The sequence below is a fragment of the Bicyclus anynana genome, chromosome 6 (genome assembly GCF_947172395.1).
Source record: "Bicyclus anynana chromosome 6, ilBicAnyn1.1, whole genome shotgun sequence".
Classification (NCBI taxonomy): Eukaryota; Metazoa; Arthropoda; class Insecta; order Lepidoptera; family Nymphalidae; genus Bicyclus; species Bicyclus anynana.
Genome location: NC_069088.1, coordinates 13,984,088 through 14,000,671, shown reverse-complemented (window position 1 = coordinate 14,000,671; position 16,584 = coordinate 13,984,088). Strand labels below are relative to the sequence as shown.

The window sequence follows — 16,584 nt, the reverse complement described above, 5'->3', positions numbered from 1 at the left end:
GGCCGAAGCCTCCCACCAGCCTGACCTGGGCCAATTAAGAAAAACTCAATCGGCCCAGCCGGGGATCGAACCCAGGACCTCCGTCTTGTAAATCTACCACGCATACCACTGCGCCACGGAGACCATCAAAAAATCTGCAAGACGCTTGGGGCTTTTTTTTATTGTAAGACAAGTTGGCCCTTGACTGAAATCTTACCTGTGTTAAGTGACGATGCAATTAAGATGGAAGCAGGCTTACACGGAAGAGGTACAAGTTAGTTCTACCCATAGGCCAGGCCAGGTCTGGCTTGTGGAAGGCTTTGGCCGTGGCTAGTTAAGGCCATAGGCATTTTTGTAGCGGCGGCGTGTTGGACAGAGAATGACCCTTAACGGCCAAAATAACCGAGAGGTTGTAAGGTGCCATGGGAGGTGGTGGGTTGCCCCTACCAATAGGCCATAAACTTCTATGCGGCATGGTACCGGAACGAAAAATTGATTGGCGGCACATTTTTGCCGGTAGGGTGGTAAGTAGCCACGCCACGGCTAGTGCCTACCGTCAGACCAGACCCTAGTTAATTTAGATCATATACAATCCTAAATTGACCCGAGCTCGGAATCAAACCCAGGACCTCTCTGTTGAGAACCACAGCACTACCAACTGCGCCGGAGACGTTGTCAAAATGTGCGATGCGAAATTTTCTATGTAAGCCACGGTCACGAAAAGCCCACAAACCTGTAGCGCTAACGGATTGACATCCGATAAAGCTGATCGTGTGTCAGTCGCGACGTGCATTACATCATGTTCAGTCATCATCAGTTTTAGCAGTCAATCCGTTAGCGCTGCTGGCGTGCGGGCTTGTCACATGGTTATGGCATTACACCGGCCTTCATGTAGACTTGACGGTTTGATCGTGTGTGGCTAGTGTTACTCGAGCCAACACCGAAACATCGAACAGTGAGCGGCAGGTTTCATAAGTGATCGAATTTTTCCTACGTAATACTTATGACCTGGTTATGCGGCGGAATTATTCGTTTCAACGTTGTACCGTAATTCCATATTGAACTTTCGAAACACTTGATATGATCTGTGTCAAAATTCTTTTAGAAGCAATCTCCATTTTAGATACTTTTCAAAAACGTTGCAAGGATTCACTAAGCCCTCATTCGTACGAGAGTTTTATTAACGGAAGTTAAAAAAGTGTTTTTTTTTTATTGAAATAGCTCTCGTGCGAATACAAGTAGACCCTTGAATTTGTTTACTTCCAGAGAAAATGTTACCCTACATTTTGTTTACTTCTACACTTAGGTACCTACTTTCTTTTGTTCAGTTCGTGTTTCTTGAAAACAAACGTCACACAAGATTTTGTATACTACCAAAAATAGAGGACGAATGTTACCCTACATTTTGTTTATTTTCGGACATGGAAGACGAATATTACCCTAGATCATGTTCACTTATGGACATGAAAGACGAAGTTACCCTCGATTTGCTTTACTGGCTGACTTGGAATATGAATGTTACCCTAGAATTTATTTATTTTTAGGTATAGAGGACAAGTGTTACCCTTGATTTTGTTTATTTCCAGACATGGAAGACGAATGTTACCCAACAATACCAGCCAGCGCGTGGCGGAGCAGGCGACGGTCGAGTGACTCCCCGCTTCCAGAAGTGAAGGCTGAACCCAAGTCTGAGCCAGAGTCGCCCGCCTCCTCCTGCCCGCCCTCCCCCACTCCCGGCACGCCTGTCACACACGTCGACTACGTCATTGACCACACGGTAGGTATAGCTTGACAAATTCGTTCGTAATACTCCAGATGGTCCGCGGGGGCCCGGAGGTAGGTAGCTATGCCCTGCGCGCACGACATTCATACTCGCGCAGTCCTTACCCTCCCGTCGCCCGCATATCATTTTGTGACAGTCTGTCCGAAGAAGTTTGCCTCCATACATATTTCAATGCCATCAACCTCAGACCAATTATAGAAGGACCTGTATCACACTCATAGTCACAAACAAAATTGTCTGTCATTTTCTAAGGAAAACGATTTTAGATTTGGTATATATTTTATACTAAACTAGAAGTTTTATCCGTTTTTTACACCATTCAACTACACATAAAAGTATTTTTACGGAGCTCTTTAACCGACGAACACGATTATAATAATAATAATTTTTATTTAAACTCAATATAAAATATACAAAAGTAATAATAATAATAATAATATAAAAATTCTAAAATTATATGTAGCGAGGTACATTACCTACATTACTTTTTATTTATTATAACTATTTAACATCGATTCTATAGAGACAGCTCTTATAATCGCATTAGATCATTGATCATATAACAGAAAAGTAACATTTAGCGAGGCAAGTCCTATACAATAGTTGGTCTGAGCCGCCATCTACTAATGAAATTAAAGGCACTTTGGCCTTTTACACTTTTAATGAAACAAATCATCAGTTTATACACACAAACGCTTTTGTTTTGTCATCTTACCACCACATCTAAAACCAGACAGACAATCTATAATAGATATAAAAAAGAATACTACAGTAAAATGTTATGAAGATGATTTCACGTTTAATTGACATGTGAAACGCAATCGTGAGTTCGAGTCCAAATTCCATCAAGGCTCAATGAGTTAACAAAATTCAAAAGGTTACTACAGTTCAAATAGCCGACTATGCGCGACTTTCTCCTTAAATTGATCTTAAAAAGTGCAAGAATTTTTGGAACCTGCAGGTCCGTTGTAATTACACAGCTTGTGTAACGCTTTGCATTTTCTCGAACTTGTACTGAAGGAGAGAGTACGGTTTCAAGGCATTCAAAAATAATTGCAGGTACATATTTAGTGATGATTTTTTAAATTAACTGTTTATTGTAGTACTCTACATTATTGTCTTTAATGATTTAAGATCACTTTCAGATGAAATTCGTCGCGTTTTTGTCAGATTTTCCGCTCGTAGCGTGATAGTCAGTGACGTGCTCAGGGTTTTTAACTAGGGTAGGCTCTACTTTTTCTATTTACGTAAAAATTGTAAGTACAAAGATTCCTCCTCATACGTACGTACATAATGAATAAGCAGAATATGCATTGCGTTTATGCATCTAACAAATGCACGCCATTGGTGCCTTCTTCTGAATTTGAACCAGTAGTTCCAGAGTTTAGCGCATTCAACCAAAAAAATAAACACTGTTGACCACGAGTCTCCTCTCAGAGTGAGAGGGGTTAGGCTAATAGTCCACCACGCTAGCTGAAAAAGAAAGAGAAAAAACTCAGATATGCAAGTTTCTTCCCGATGTGTTTTGCTTCACCGGTTGAGACACGTCTGATATTTAATTTCTTAAAAAGCACACAACTGAAAAGTTAAAGGTGCATGCTCTGGACCGGATTCGAACCTACGCCTTCCGAATCGAAAACAGAGGTCATATCCACTGGGCTATCATCCACCCAGTCTGGTTAGCATGTGAATAATAAAAGCTTGTACGTTTTCCAGACCGGCACAATCCACATGCCACAAGCCGTGCTGCAGAAGGTGGGCGCGGCGCAGCTGCTGCTCTCTGCTGCACCACGCATCGCCACCAAGCTCAGCACCAACAAGCTTTCCATCAAAGTCACCTCCTCCGGCACATCAGGTATACATCATCAGGCTACTTTATACTTTGGATCTGATAGTGTAAGCCGTAATATGATTATTCCTATCATTGATATTATTTCCCCAGTTCTTACACATATCCTCAACTATTCCATTTATTCCAGTGAATTTCCACAGGCTTGGAAGAATGCACAAATTATTCCTCTTCCTAAAAAAATTAGTTCCACAACGTTTTCTGACTTCCGTCCAATTTCTATTTTGCCGTTCCTTTCTAAAGTCCTTGAAAAACTTGTCTTCCAGCAGTTATCCGTATTCTTAAACCGAAATTTACTTTTAAGTCCATTACAATCTGGTTTTCGTCCTGGTCATGGTACGGTTACCGCTTTGACTAAAGTTACTGACGATATTCGTTGGGCGATGGATAATAGACAACTCACTGTACTAGTTCTGCTTGATTTCAGTAATGCTTTTAATTCTGTAGACTATGACATTTTGTTGAGTCTATTACGCTCTATTAACATATCTACATCGGTTATAGACTGGTTTCAGAGCTACCTCAAAGGCCGTAAGCAGCGCATTCGGGTTGATGACTTCTTTTCATCTTGGTGCGATGTTACGGCAGGGGTACCTCAGGGTGGCGTGTTATCTCCATTACTTTTCTCTATCTTCATTAATTCGATCACTCAAAATATAACTTCTCTTTACCATATGTATGCAGATGATATCCAAATATACCGCTCATCATCTCTTGAGAACCTAAATTCAACTGTCTCTGCTATAAACTGTGACCTTAGCGCAATTGATATCTGGAGCAGACAGTATGGGCTCAAGGTAAATCCCCTAAAATCTAAGGCCATTATTATTGGTAGTCCTGCCCTCATCTCAAGAGTTGATTGGGTAGATCTCCGGCCAGTTTTGTATAATGGTACCACTATTCCTTTTTGTGACACAGTTAAAGATCTTGGGGTACATCTTGATAACCAGTTGTCGTGGTGCGTGCATGTCAAAGAGTTGAGTAAAAAGATGTTTGCTACTTTTGGCTCACTGAGACGTTTAAGATCATTTTTACCAATTCCTACTAAAGTTATGTTAGCACATTCTCTTCTTCTTTCGGTTTTAGATTATGCGGACGCGAGCTATCTAAATATAACTGAGGACCAACTCAATAAACTTGAGCGACTTCAAAATCTTGCTATTCGGTTCATATTTAGCCTACGCAAATATGACCATATTTCTGAATTCCGTCAGAAGCTCAAGTGGCTCCCTATTCGTCGTCGCCGGGATCTGCATGTACTTTCACTTTTGTACTGTGTGTTGTTTAATCCAAAATCTCCCGTGTATCTGAAGGAGAAATTTACGTTTCAGGGAGTGCAGTCTGAACTGAGACAGTGTCGATTACTAACTCTATGTTTACCCGTGCATAAGACGAAATTTTATAAACATTCTTTCGTTGTGCAAGCCGTTAAGTTATGGAATGCTCTCCCTTTAAATATACGGCAATCAAAGACGCTGGACATTTTTAAAAATGCCGTAAAGTCTCATTATCTGGTGCAGTAAAGACGATCTGTATATATTATTTCTTTTCAATATAAGGTATTTATTAGTATATTTTGATATGTATTTTATTCAATATTGTAGGTATTTGTGTAATATTGTTTATGTATTAGGATGTAATGTTATTTGTATGTATGTGTATTACTAATACTATGGTTATTTTTGTTTTACGCCACCTGCTGATGTCCTTAAGTTTTCCTAAACCGAAGGTTGCCTGGAAGAAATCGCTACTTAGCGATAAGGCCGCCTTTTGTATGCTGATCTCTTCCTAATTTGTTTTTTATTTCACTTGTTTTTGTCTTTGTGGTGTGCAAATAAAGTATATTTATCTTATCTTATCTACTTTAACAGCCAGACGCTCAGACCTTATAAGAGACCCATGCGCAATGACCTAATGGGCAAATTCGAGGGCTGAAAGTGATAATCCTTTATAACGATTTTGTGATCGGGACCGTTACTGACATAGAGCGAGGTTGCGAAAGCGAGCTGAAATGGCAGGACACAGTTCGAAGAGCTGGTGGACATTGGGTCTCAAGGTGCTGGAATGGCGACCCCGCAGGAAAGTGCCGTGCTGGTCAAGGCCGAGTTTCAGGGCCGCTGGATGCTGGCGGCTCGAGTCCGTGATGCTTGGAATTCCATGCAAGAGGCATATGTCCAGCAATGGACGTTTTAAGCTGTAAAGGATGATGATAACGACCGGGACCGACGGCTCAAAGTGCTATCCGAAGCATGGGGCTGTAACACCATCAACTTCCTAGCAGCGGAAGCTAGGAAGTTGGTGGTTTTACAGCCCCGTAAAATTTTATTGGGAATTTCTTCGAAGAAAGAAAAGCTGATTATTTTTACGTGGTTCGAAAACAAGTAGGTAGATATAGATGCAACTTAAATATGAAAAAATCACTTTATGAAGTAGCAAACACAAATTGTGGCAGTATTTAAATGACTGTTTTTTCTAGTCTCCGCGAAAAACTGACGGCACTCAGCGGACCGACAAAAAGCCTTTCAAGTTATCTTAGTTATAAGTATATGAAGTACAGGAACATCCTCAGTAGATGTTGACTCTAGAATGTTCAATTAGGTATTATAGAGTTAATTATTTAGACTTAATTTTTGCGTCAGACCTGAAGGGCTAACTCGTTATTCCATCAACCATTAGTACTTATAAAAAAAACGTGAAAAGAATGTTAAAATTACTTGTAGTTACTCTGTGAATAACAACAAGTTCTGTATTGAGGTTACGGTGTTCGCCGCTTCAGGTACAAGACTTTTTAATTAGAGCACGCCAATAAAAGTATCGAGAATTCCGAACGACATTGTAGAATGCAATTTATTTTTACTTCGACTTTTATATGACTTTCATAAGTTACTTAGATTGTGCAAGGCGAGTTAGTTTCGGCGTAGTAGTTCTAAATACTACACCTTAGTGTTAACACTAAATGTTATAATAATTAATTGTTGCCTAAGTTCTTTTAGCAAACCAAAAATATTTTTGCAGTACACACTTTGAGACTTTCTTCTCTTCTCTTCTCAGTGAAGATTCACTTGACTGATATCTAATTAATGACACTAGATAGTAGGTAAAGACTGCATGTAAAATAAGTTGGTTCATTGAAAATGGACTAAATAAATGAAGACGTAAAGTTTATGGTGTTGTACAGGGGGTAATTTATGGATCTACGGAACTTGAGAGTGTCATCAGCTATATTTTCTTATATCCTCGTATTCTTACGGGAAAGGCTACCCGGGTCGTCAGACAGTCATTTTACTATACGATTAGTGAGAAAATGTTTTCAGTAATGCGTTCCAGACATAATGTAATCCCTATATTCTTTGAACGCTGGTTGTCATTTGTTTTGATGAGTGATTTACATTGTCAGCACAATGTGATGAATAATGTCAGGCCCTTATCACGGGTAAATAACTCACATGTTTTCAACATGCCACCAGCGTGCCACCTACACGGCATTGTCGGGCAATGAACGTGCAATTTTCATCGGCTTATAAAAAGTCATTCAGTGTTCAACAGTCTTCGGGCTAATGTACGATTCTAAATGTATTTATGCAGTGTCAACAATGTTTTGGCAACGTTTATTTTAAATGTTGTTTACATTCTCCTACGTAAGCGTAGATTCGAAAATTAGCCGGACTCACAAACTTTCTGAAGAAGCCTTTCTGCAACCTATTGAAATTGTTCTGAAATGAGAATTGCGATCTCTTCATGAAGAGCGTAATGGGAAACGTCTTTCCCGTGAAGTAATCCTTGTAATCGTATAATTTCTTAATTCAGAAACGGAAATTCCAGGCAGCGGTCAGAAATTTAAAAATCCCTTTTTGTATTCCCACAACTCATATTGAGGAAAGACACTCTGATTCCACCCTTATTATGATATTTATTAGTTAACACATCTCGCAGATTTTAAGGTATACATAAGCTGGTTGTCTTATAAGCATTCTCTTCATCAGCAGGGTTCAACTTGCCGCCAACGCCGCCATCTTCCCTGTCATCATCAGACAGCGAGGGCGCACTGTCGCCCGCTCACGAGGCAGCAACGCCTGCCGCCCCCGCGCCTCCCTCGCGTCGCAACCACCTGTACGTGTCGCACCACTCGCGGCAACCCATCAACACGCCGCTCATTAGCAGCCAACCGGTAAGGGTTATAACGCTAAGTTTAAGAGTTATGAGCTCCCGTCACCCAAACGAGGATCACAAGTGACAAAACGAATCTCTACCGCTGACCGTGGCTGATCGTTACTACGCAGAAGTCAAAAATCTTATGGGGAATTAGAGGGCTGAAAGGCGATTGTGCGTAGCGCCAATAGACTGTCCAATCGTATTCCGTCTCGCGCACTCAATCTCTTCAAGTATGTGCTTTATTGCGTGTGCGACAGGACTTATGCGCAGAAATTCCCTCCGTGTTTCATTCAGCGCTAGAGATTTGTGTCAGCATCTGTACAGTCACAGAAGATTGATTCAATCAAGACGTACGTCATTACGATTGAATCAATTTTCAGTGGCTATATCACAAGCTCTATCAGTCTAGTTTTTCATAAGCTAAGTCCAAGTCTCACTGACATTGACGTCGTGCTTTATTCTAGCCCAGAAAGCTCAAATCGGCAGAAACTTTCTTATAGTACTCGCTTCTGTACTCGCCCTAATCCCTGATGATCCTGTTGCGGTCCCTATAAATAGCTGGCAGCAAACGATCAAAAATCTGCAATAACATATTTATATTTACAGAAAGGATCAACAGGCACACTCGTTTTAACAGAAGAAGAGAAACGCACATTATTGGCTGAGGGCTACCCCGTGCCGACGCGCCTGCCGCTCACTAAGGCAGAGGAGAAGTCGCTAAAGAAAATCAGGAGGAAAATTAAAAATAAGGTAAATGTTTATGCGAGATCGTATTGTTTTCGAAATATCATTGCGAAACTCTAAAGTGATCATTTTACATCTTTGCCAGTGGCTCTAATGAAGTGGTAGTTACGCACAGATAGATACAAATTATCTAAGATTCCATTGTCATTTTATCACAAAAATTGTTAAAAAATAATGTAAAACTATTTAAAGAAGCGCTTTCTTTATCCATTTATAATTTTGAATTCTGCGTATTGATTGAAATTAACTATACATTCATTGCTACAGATATCTGCACAAGAGAGCAGACGCAAGAAGAAAGAGTACATGGACCAATTGGAGAGGAAGGTAGAAATATTAGTATCAGAGAACTCAGACTACAGGAAAAGGGTCGACTCCCTCGAGCAGACGAATGCGAATCTTCTGAGCCAACTAGCAGCTCTGCAGGCCCTGGTCACTCGGGGCTCCAGGAAGTGAGTGCCCAGCGATGCTGTCGCTTGGCGTACACTAGCACAGGGACTTAAATCTGCAGGATACAACCCAACGGGCACGACGTCACTAGGCCGAGTTCCACCACTGATCACCATCGACAGTAGAATTAACTAACAGTTTCTGAAATCCTGGTCAAATCTACGGTCAACTGAATTTTGCTGTAGATGCCTCTCAAATGTTATTTTACTGTAAGCTACTCTTTCAATTTTCATTTCGATTATAATCTTGGTATTTGTACATTGAGCGATTCAGAAACTGGTAACATGCCTTAGAACCGGCGCACTAATGTGTATCTTCGTTTTTCATTGATATCAAAATTTTCTTTTTTTTTAACGTACCCTCTACAAACCAGTAATTTATTTTCTTAAGACAACAACAGTATTATAGCCGGTTCTAAGGATTCAAAACTGATGAAAAAAGCGGCTGTGAGAACTGATTGAAATGTACTCTCACAGTAATTATTTATAGGATTTATATGTGAATGAAACAGTGACAACGACGGTGTCCCCACAATGGAGTGTATATTTTGTCGATTGTATATTTTGGATGTAATTTTACATAATGATCACGAACCGTTGCGTAGGTATCCAAAGGACTGTTAGTTTGAATGGTTGCTCATTGTATTTGTTAGTAAATCGTTACTTGTGGTGCTGGATATGATATACCTGCATTTTGGTTTTAGGTATACCAACTTTCGAGTGCCACATTAGATATTTATTTTTAAAACATCTCGGCATTTCCGAAAATTTTTGGATCGTGCTGAGTTCTAGATAAATGTCGCTAGGTATTTTACGCGTGTTGTTTGAAATCTCGTAATATATTTTTAATGGTTGCCGAAAGGCATTGTTAGTTTTAAGTTTTAAATTCTGCGTGTTTTTATTAAAATGTGCAATTAGTTTTTAAGGAATTTTAATTGTTACCTCGCCTCGCGTCCTTTATACGACCAATCCGGGATGCTTTCCATTACAAAAATCTTCCTTAGTATTTTATGTTTTTTTTTTTACGATTTTTCAAGTTATAACAACTGATGTAGATTGAAATCTCTATTCAAATCTGATGTAGGTTGAATTCCCAAAATATTTGAAAAACTGAATCCTCTGTCAAAAATGACACATTTGATCCACAAGCGCCATCTTGTATTTTTCAATGAAATAATGTTTTGTGACGTAATAAATTATGCTGAGGAACACAGGTTTTACGTTGAGAGGCTTTCGGACTGCTCCTATTGGACGCCTGGTTTAGCGTAAGCATCGCTGGTATGGCGAAGCTACGCAATCTTCATAATAATTTCTATAGCTGTATTCACGCTACTCTACTGTTATTGGACTTAGAACTTTTTATCGATTGTTGTGATTTTAAAAAGAGCAGTGGATAGTAGGCATGCAGTGAAACTGTTCAGTTTCCTCCATAGCGACTATTTGGAGACCGAAATAACTACGTATATACCGTATCAACGCGATAGGGTGTGGTATTGTCGGCTTTCACAGTAGCATAATAATTATTTAAGGCGTACGCACTGCGCGGGTCTTATCTGTTAATATTGAATTCCATGAATTTGCATTTATAGCGAAATGTGTGTCGTCCTAGAGATTTTAATCATGTATTTAAGGTAACGTTTAGTTATACGCAATCTAATAACGGACCTAATTTAACCGATATATGTATGAAAAAAATGTTTTTCGGTAATGTCTCTAGTCTATCGTAGAATGTCGAGGCCTTTTTGTGGAGGCTCTCGGAATGAAAAGATTAGCTGTATCCACTTCTGGTTAATTGCGCTGTAGATACATACGGCGTGTCTAGCGAGTGTCTTGTATATCTGATCTGACATATCTGACATATTTGCGATTTCTGTGTCAGTAATGTGTAATAATGCTGATTTACACGCAAGATGAACGAGCAAGCACAAGTGGAGACACGCCTTTAGTCGAGTACAAATAATGGCATGCCTTCGATGAAAATAACGTAACTAACTCTGTACAACTAACTACGAATATGACAAATTATTGTTATGATGTTTACTAAGCGCCTAATATTTATGAATAGTTGCTTAAATAATTTCAGCCTTACTTATAAAAATTCCAGAGACCATATCAAGGCTTAATTTAATTATCTCCATTTTGATAATTAGCACTATTATTTGAAATAAATAATTTTATAAGTAAGGCTATTTATGTACAGAATCTCCAGAAACATTTTGTTTAGGGTCTTGCCAGCATATTAAGCAAACTTTATCAGAAATTGTGACAGCGGCCAAATATCTTATACTATTAGATATGTTACTAGTCTTAATTTCATTTAGTCTCATAGTAAACAACGAAAGTTATTTAAACAAATAATATAAATAAATTTTGTCTACAATCTTGAGGAAGTGTAAAAGCTATATACATATAAATATATAATGTATGTAAACACCAAATTGTGCATGTGTGCGCTCAGTACAGTATCTAATACCAGAATTTTCGCGGTGATTTTGTAGGCATGTAACATATCTAATACTATAAAATCTTTGACAGCGGCCATGTTTGTGAACTAACATTCTTTTGTACTAAACATTCCATTTGTTTCTTTAGCGATGAGTGACTTAAAGTGAGCTCGAGTACTTATTATCTAAAATCTCTGTACAAACCATTTACCTGTTTATATTGTGTATAGTATTTGTGTCTGATAATGAAATCGGGGCCCACTTACGTGAATTTGCAGTACGGCAAAATAAAAAAAATATTTTGAGTTCATAGGAATGCTATGAAATGGATTAGATAGCATTCAAAAGCTAAATCTTTTGATAAATGAAATCTACTGTTTGACAAATTTTAATAGAAAATTGTAACAATTTCTAGAATTTCTATTATTTTTCATACATTAATAAATATTTTGCCATACTGTACACTTGACAGTGAGTTCCGTATGTAAAGCATAATCATTGTAGCAATCGAGATAATTGTCGCTGAAATTTTTCCGAATTCCTTATTTATTTTATTTGTAAAACTTCGTTTTCTGTATATTTTTTTTATTTTTTACTTTATCAAAGCGTTTTTGAGTCTACTTAAGTTTGGTTAAGGGCCTATTTATTTGCTCTGTTTGTGTCATTCTAACTTTACTTTGGCAAAATTTCTGCGACACATAAATTTTATATTTCAAATGTTTATTATGTTTCATCGGTATATTATTCGTGTTAGTATTTATATACTATGTGTGCAATTACTATGTTCTCTTTTACATTTTTAGAAGTTCTTCCTATTTAGCTGTAAGAGAATAAAAAATATATTTATATCGCTATAAATATAATATATCGCTCCCGACACTGTGGGATTTTTAAAAGAATTTATTGAGATATATTTTAAGAGATTTTTTCTAATGAAATTTTAGAAATATATATTAAATATTTAAACACTGTTTTATGTGTCTGTACGTGTACTTGTAAGGTATGTATGTTACGAGTAGATTAGCGTTATAAGTTAGCGTAACTATAAGGCCATGCGTCCACTGTCGCTGTCGAATCGAATCACATTCGATAATCGTTAAGTATTTGTCATTATGTAAAAGTACGCGCATAGACCATAAATGCAACGTTCGATTGCTGCGTTTACGAGTTTTATAACCGCAGGGAGTTTTAATGAATTTTATTTCATTTAATTATATCTCTTTGATTTGTTGTTATTGCTATGAATGTTCAGGTATACTTTTAACTTTATTTACAGTCAAGCGATTTCAAATTTCGGTACGATAAAGTACGCCGTGCTTAAAACACATTGTAAAAAAGATTAGGGTTGTAAACCAAGTAGATAGCATATCTAATTACTTACCTTATTCATATACATTCCTTGAAATTGTAGTCAAGATTCAAAATTTAAGATTAGTAACTTGTTTGAACAAGTAAAAAAACTGGAGAGAGTTTGCTTATAAATATATAAGCGATTAGTTTAGGAATGGCGGTTTTCTGCAAAATGTCGAGAACCATAGTGAACGGGATTCGATTCGACCTAATGGACGTTTGGCTTAAAATTGAATCATGGAAACAGCAAAGCGTGCCTGCCTATCAGTTATTGATTTACCATAATATAAGTATCGATTTATCGAACGTATAGTTAAATGTATTGTCGTTTTAGAGAATGCTATACTGTGTAAAACTATACATTATTAAAAGAAAGTATTTAACTTTTATATTAATGTACCTATAATATATTAATTCCTATTATGGCATTTACCGTCTACAAAAGAGTGATTGAACTGGAAACGATTTATATAAAATTACTAAAGTTAGATGATAATATATTCAAATTCGATTGTTTGTTTTGTATTTGCGTCCATGTGAATCGATAGAATCTAGTAATCAATATAAAAGAAATGCCAAACAAATATATACACACTTCGCACACTAGGGAACATTAGAAATCCATTCGAGATTTATTATTAACTTTTACATCCTAAAGATTAAATAAATAGATGTTAATAAATAAAATTAAATAGATTTCCTCACCTGGTAAAAAAAGCCTTATAACTATTTGATTAAGGTTACTTAACCAACGGCTCAAACTTTTAGTTTTTTTGAAAGCCCATTTTCGTTTAGTTTATTCCATAAAGTCTCGAATGGATCATACAAACATGTTATATTTTCCATAGACACTGTTAGGCCGTGTCGATTTGTTAATATTGAGGTGTAATTTTATTGATAGTTTTATATTTATTATAAAACTTATCGCTGTTAACTTGAGTCATCATTTGTTGAATCGTTTGTTTTATTATTATTTTCCAATGACATTGCGGGTTTACTGTCGCCCTTGAGCTAATAAAGCGTCGGATATTGTACATCGATTGTTTTATTTTTATTTTATTTATCACCCTTACAGCGGTTTAAGACTAGCGTTTTATACGCGCGTATGAGCTCGTTTTTGTACGCGCGTCTGGCGCGGCCTTTGACACACCACTGACCATACCTTATCGCCGATAGCTGCTGATATTACAGAAAAGTAAAACAAAATCAATTATATTTGCTTCCCTAACAACAATATAATTATTACTGTTTATCTTAATTGGTATCAAACGTAGATATTTTTTTATTTTATCATTATAAGTTTTCTTACTAAACTTTACAGAGGATATTTCAAACTACCTTTACCTTTACAGAGGATTTTTTTTTAATTTTTTACAAGTTAGCCCTTGACTACAATCTCACCTGATGGTAAGTGATGATGAGTCTAAGATGGAAGCGGGCTAACTTGTTAGGAAGAGGATGAAAATCCACACCCCTTTTGGTTTCTACACGGCATCGTACCGGAACGCTAAATCACTTGGCGGTACGTCTTTGCCGGTAGGGTGGTAACTAGCCACGGCCAAAGCCTCCCACCAGCCAGACCTGGACTAATTAAGAAAATCTCAATCAAAATTATTTACAGAGGATATTTCAAAATAAAAACTCAAATAAAGAATATTAAAATAATATCATTTTTTATTATTCATAGCAAACATACCGTTTTTCATTTACTTACAATCATATTTTTTTTATAGTTGAAACATAATTTAGACTAGATCTTTATCAATATACTATAACTGTAATCTTAATATATCATTTCATTTTTATTGAAGAAAAAACTTGCTTATTAGCACAAATTGTTGCTCTACAAAAAGTGGTATAGAAGTTCCAAAATAGGTTACAGCTTTTAAATAACAATCAGTCTTGTAAGTTGTGTGATATATATATATTTACTTAGCAAAAAAATCATAAGTAATTTGGCTAAAGCTGCGATGGTAAGAAAGTCGTATTTTATTGGCCAATACAGACACGATACTACAACACGAGCGGAGAAAGGGAGTGTTAACTATCAAGGACGTCCTTAACCCTACACCATCGGCCACAAGTCCGGGAATCTGCTCAAGGTTTTCTCTCTACCACAAGATAGACCCGGCACCCGCACGTGGAATAAATGGAATACTAAGATATTTCGTCTCATTATAGACAAACTCCGCAGATGAATCAAAGTCACTGACATAGCTCAGCGAGTCGCGAAGCTGAAGTGGCAATGGGCAGGCCACATATTTCGAAGAGTCGACGTTGGGGTCCCAAGGTGCTGGAATGGCGACATGCACCGGAAAGCGCAGTGTTGGTCGACCACTAAATGGACCGAGGATATCAATCGGGTTGCAGGGAGCCGCTGGATGCTGGCGGCTCGATTCTGTTGTGCTTGGAGGTCCATGCAAGAGGAGTGTGTCCATCAGTGGACGTCTATTGGCTGATAAAGTAAGGTATAACAAACAGCTTAGCTCAGTCGTTTACCGCGCAGTCCAGAGGAGCGGGGTATGACTAAAGAGGCGGACGGCAATTTGCGTGTTAATGAATGTTTGGAGAATGCGCTTGCCGTCCTCTTCTATTTCGTACTACCCCCGTAGTAATGTATCACAAAGAGAGATATGATGATCATGCATGATCATGATTTGCCAAAGTGATCAAAACTTAAAATTAAGTGAAATAAACATAAACCTTTAGAAGATACGAGCAACACAACTGTGAGACCAGCTTACTACCTTTGCTAATACCATAGGGAATTTTTTACCATCGATATTTTTTTATCCACTTACAGCCAGTTTCTTCATGTAAAGCTAAAGAAACAGTAAAAGTAGTAAGCAGTAAAGAAGACTATTTTGCAATGTATAAGACCGTCACTTTTGATTTCTGACGTTACTTTGACTGTTACTTGCGATGAAGAAGCTGGCCGTAAGTAGATAGATAGATAGGCTAGGTAGCTGATGATTATTAAATTCTTTATTATTATCTTACATTTTTGTATAAGAGGTGATAATCGAAAATGAAAAATCAGCTCAGCATTTCATTTAATACCTGACGACATAGCTTCATCATTATGCCTAAAACTTAAATTCTCGTATATTTCGTCGACACTGAAGTCCACTCGACTCCAGTATTAAAAGCTGCGTTTCCACCAGGGACGCGAATTGGTTGGAACCCACCATGGAATGGATTCTTAACTTCAACTTAGCTAAACTATGAAAGTAAAAGTACATATCCTATTAAAAAAAGAATCCATAGTTTAGTGTCTCGGGAAACAAAACTGTAATTTTCTTACTACTGAATCTACGTGTAAATACGTAAATCGTATACACTAAGGCAAACAACATTACAATAGTTATTAAATTTTCCAATCACTCAGTTATTTTACTGTAGTGATTAAAAAAAAGGAAATAACTTTGTATGTCATTACCTTTTAAGGCACCGAAATAAGAGCACCAATTCAATGCAGTTACGTACTAATTACAAACACATTATCCTGGCCGTGTAACTAAAGAAATACTGCATTCAGAGCGTGATGAAGACTTTCTTCCTAGCCATTATGTGAGCAATAATAACCCATAAGGCTGTTCCCCAGACAGCTTCGACGAGGCGTATTCCATGCGTCCTCATGCCAGGCACTCTCCAGTGGAACGGGAACAGATGTGCGCACACCGAATGACCTATGTAGAGGGCGATGGCGTTCAAGCCAGGAGCTCTGAAAGGTCCGCCACCCCACAAGCGCCATGCGTCGGTGAATGTGTAGCAGATGCTGAGCAAAGCCAGACAAACCGCCGTAGTTACGAGGACGAAAGACATGGACCTGGA

General features: G+C 37.8%; 2 protein-coding genes across 2 annotated transcripts in view; one reads left to right on the top strand and one right to left on the bottom strand.

Annotated features, from left to right (window-relative positions):
* LOC112053617 (cyclic AMP response element-binding protein A) overlaps positions 1 to 13,784 on the top strand; it is a 148,959-nt gene extending 135,175 nt beyond the window's left edge. Inside the window, exons 3-7 of the mRNA XM_052882235.1 lie at positions 1,566 to 1,756; positions 3,479 to 3,617; positions 7,595 to 7,779; positions 8,370 to 8,513; positions 8,775 to 13,784. Coding sequence (XP_052738195.1) covers positions 1,566 to 1,756; positions 3,479 to 3,617; positions 7,595 to 7,779; positions 8,370 to 8,513; positions 8,775 to 8,963 — 848 coding nt within the window. The 3' untranslated portion in view covers positions 8,964 to 13,784. The remainder of the gene's footprint in view (positions 1 to 1,565; positions 1,757 to 3,478; positions 3,618 to 7,594; positions 7,780 to 8,369; positions 8,514 to 8,774) is intronic.
* Positions 13,785 to 14,397: 613 nt separating this feature from the next.
* Positions 14,398 to 16,584, bottom strand: part of LOC112053619 (heparan-alpha-glucosaminide N-acetyltransferase) — a 30,547-nt gene continuing 28,360 nt past the window's right edge. The window contains exon 10 of the mRNA XM_052882234.1: positions 14,398 to 16,579. Within this exon, the coding sequence (XP_052738194.1) occupies positions 16,285 to 16,579 (295 nt within the window). The 3' untranslated portion in view covers positions 14,398 to 16,284. The remainder of the gene's footprint in view (positions 16,580 to 16,584) is intronic.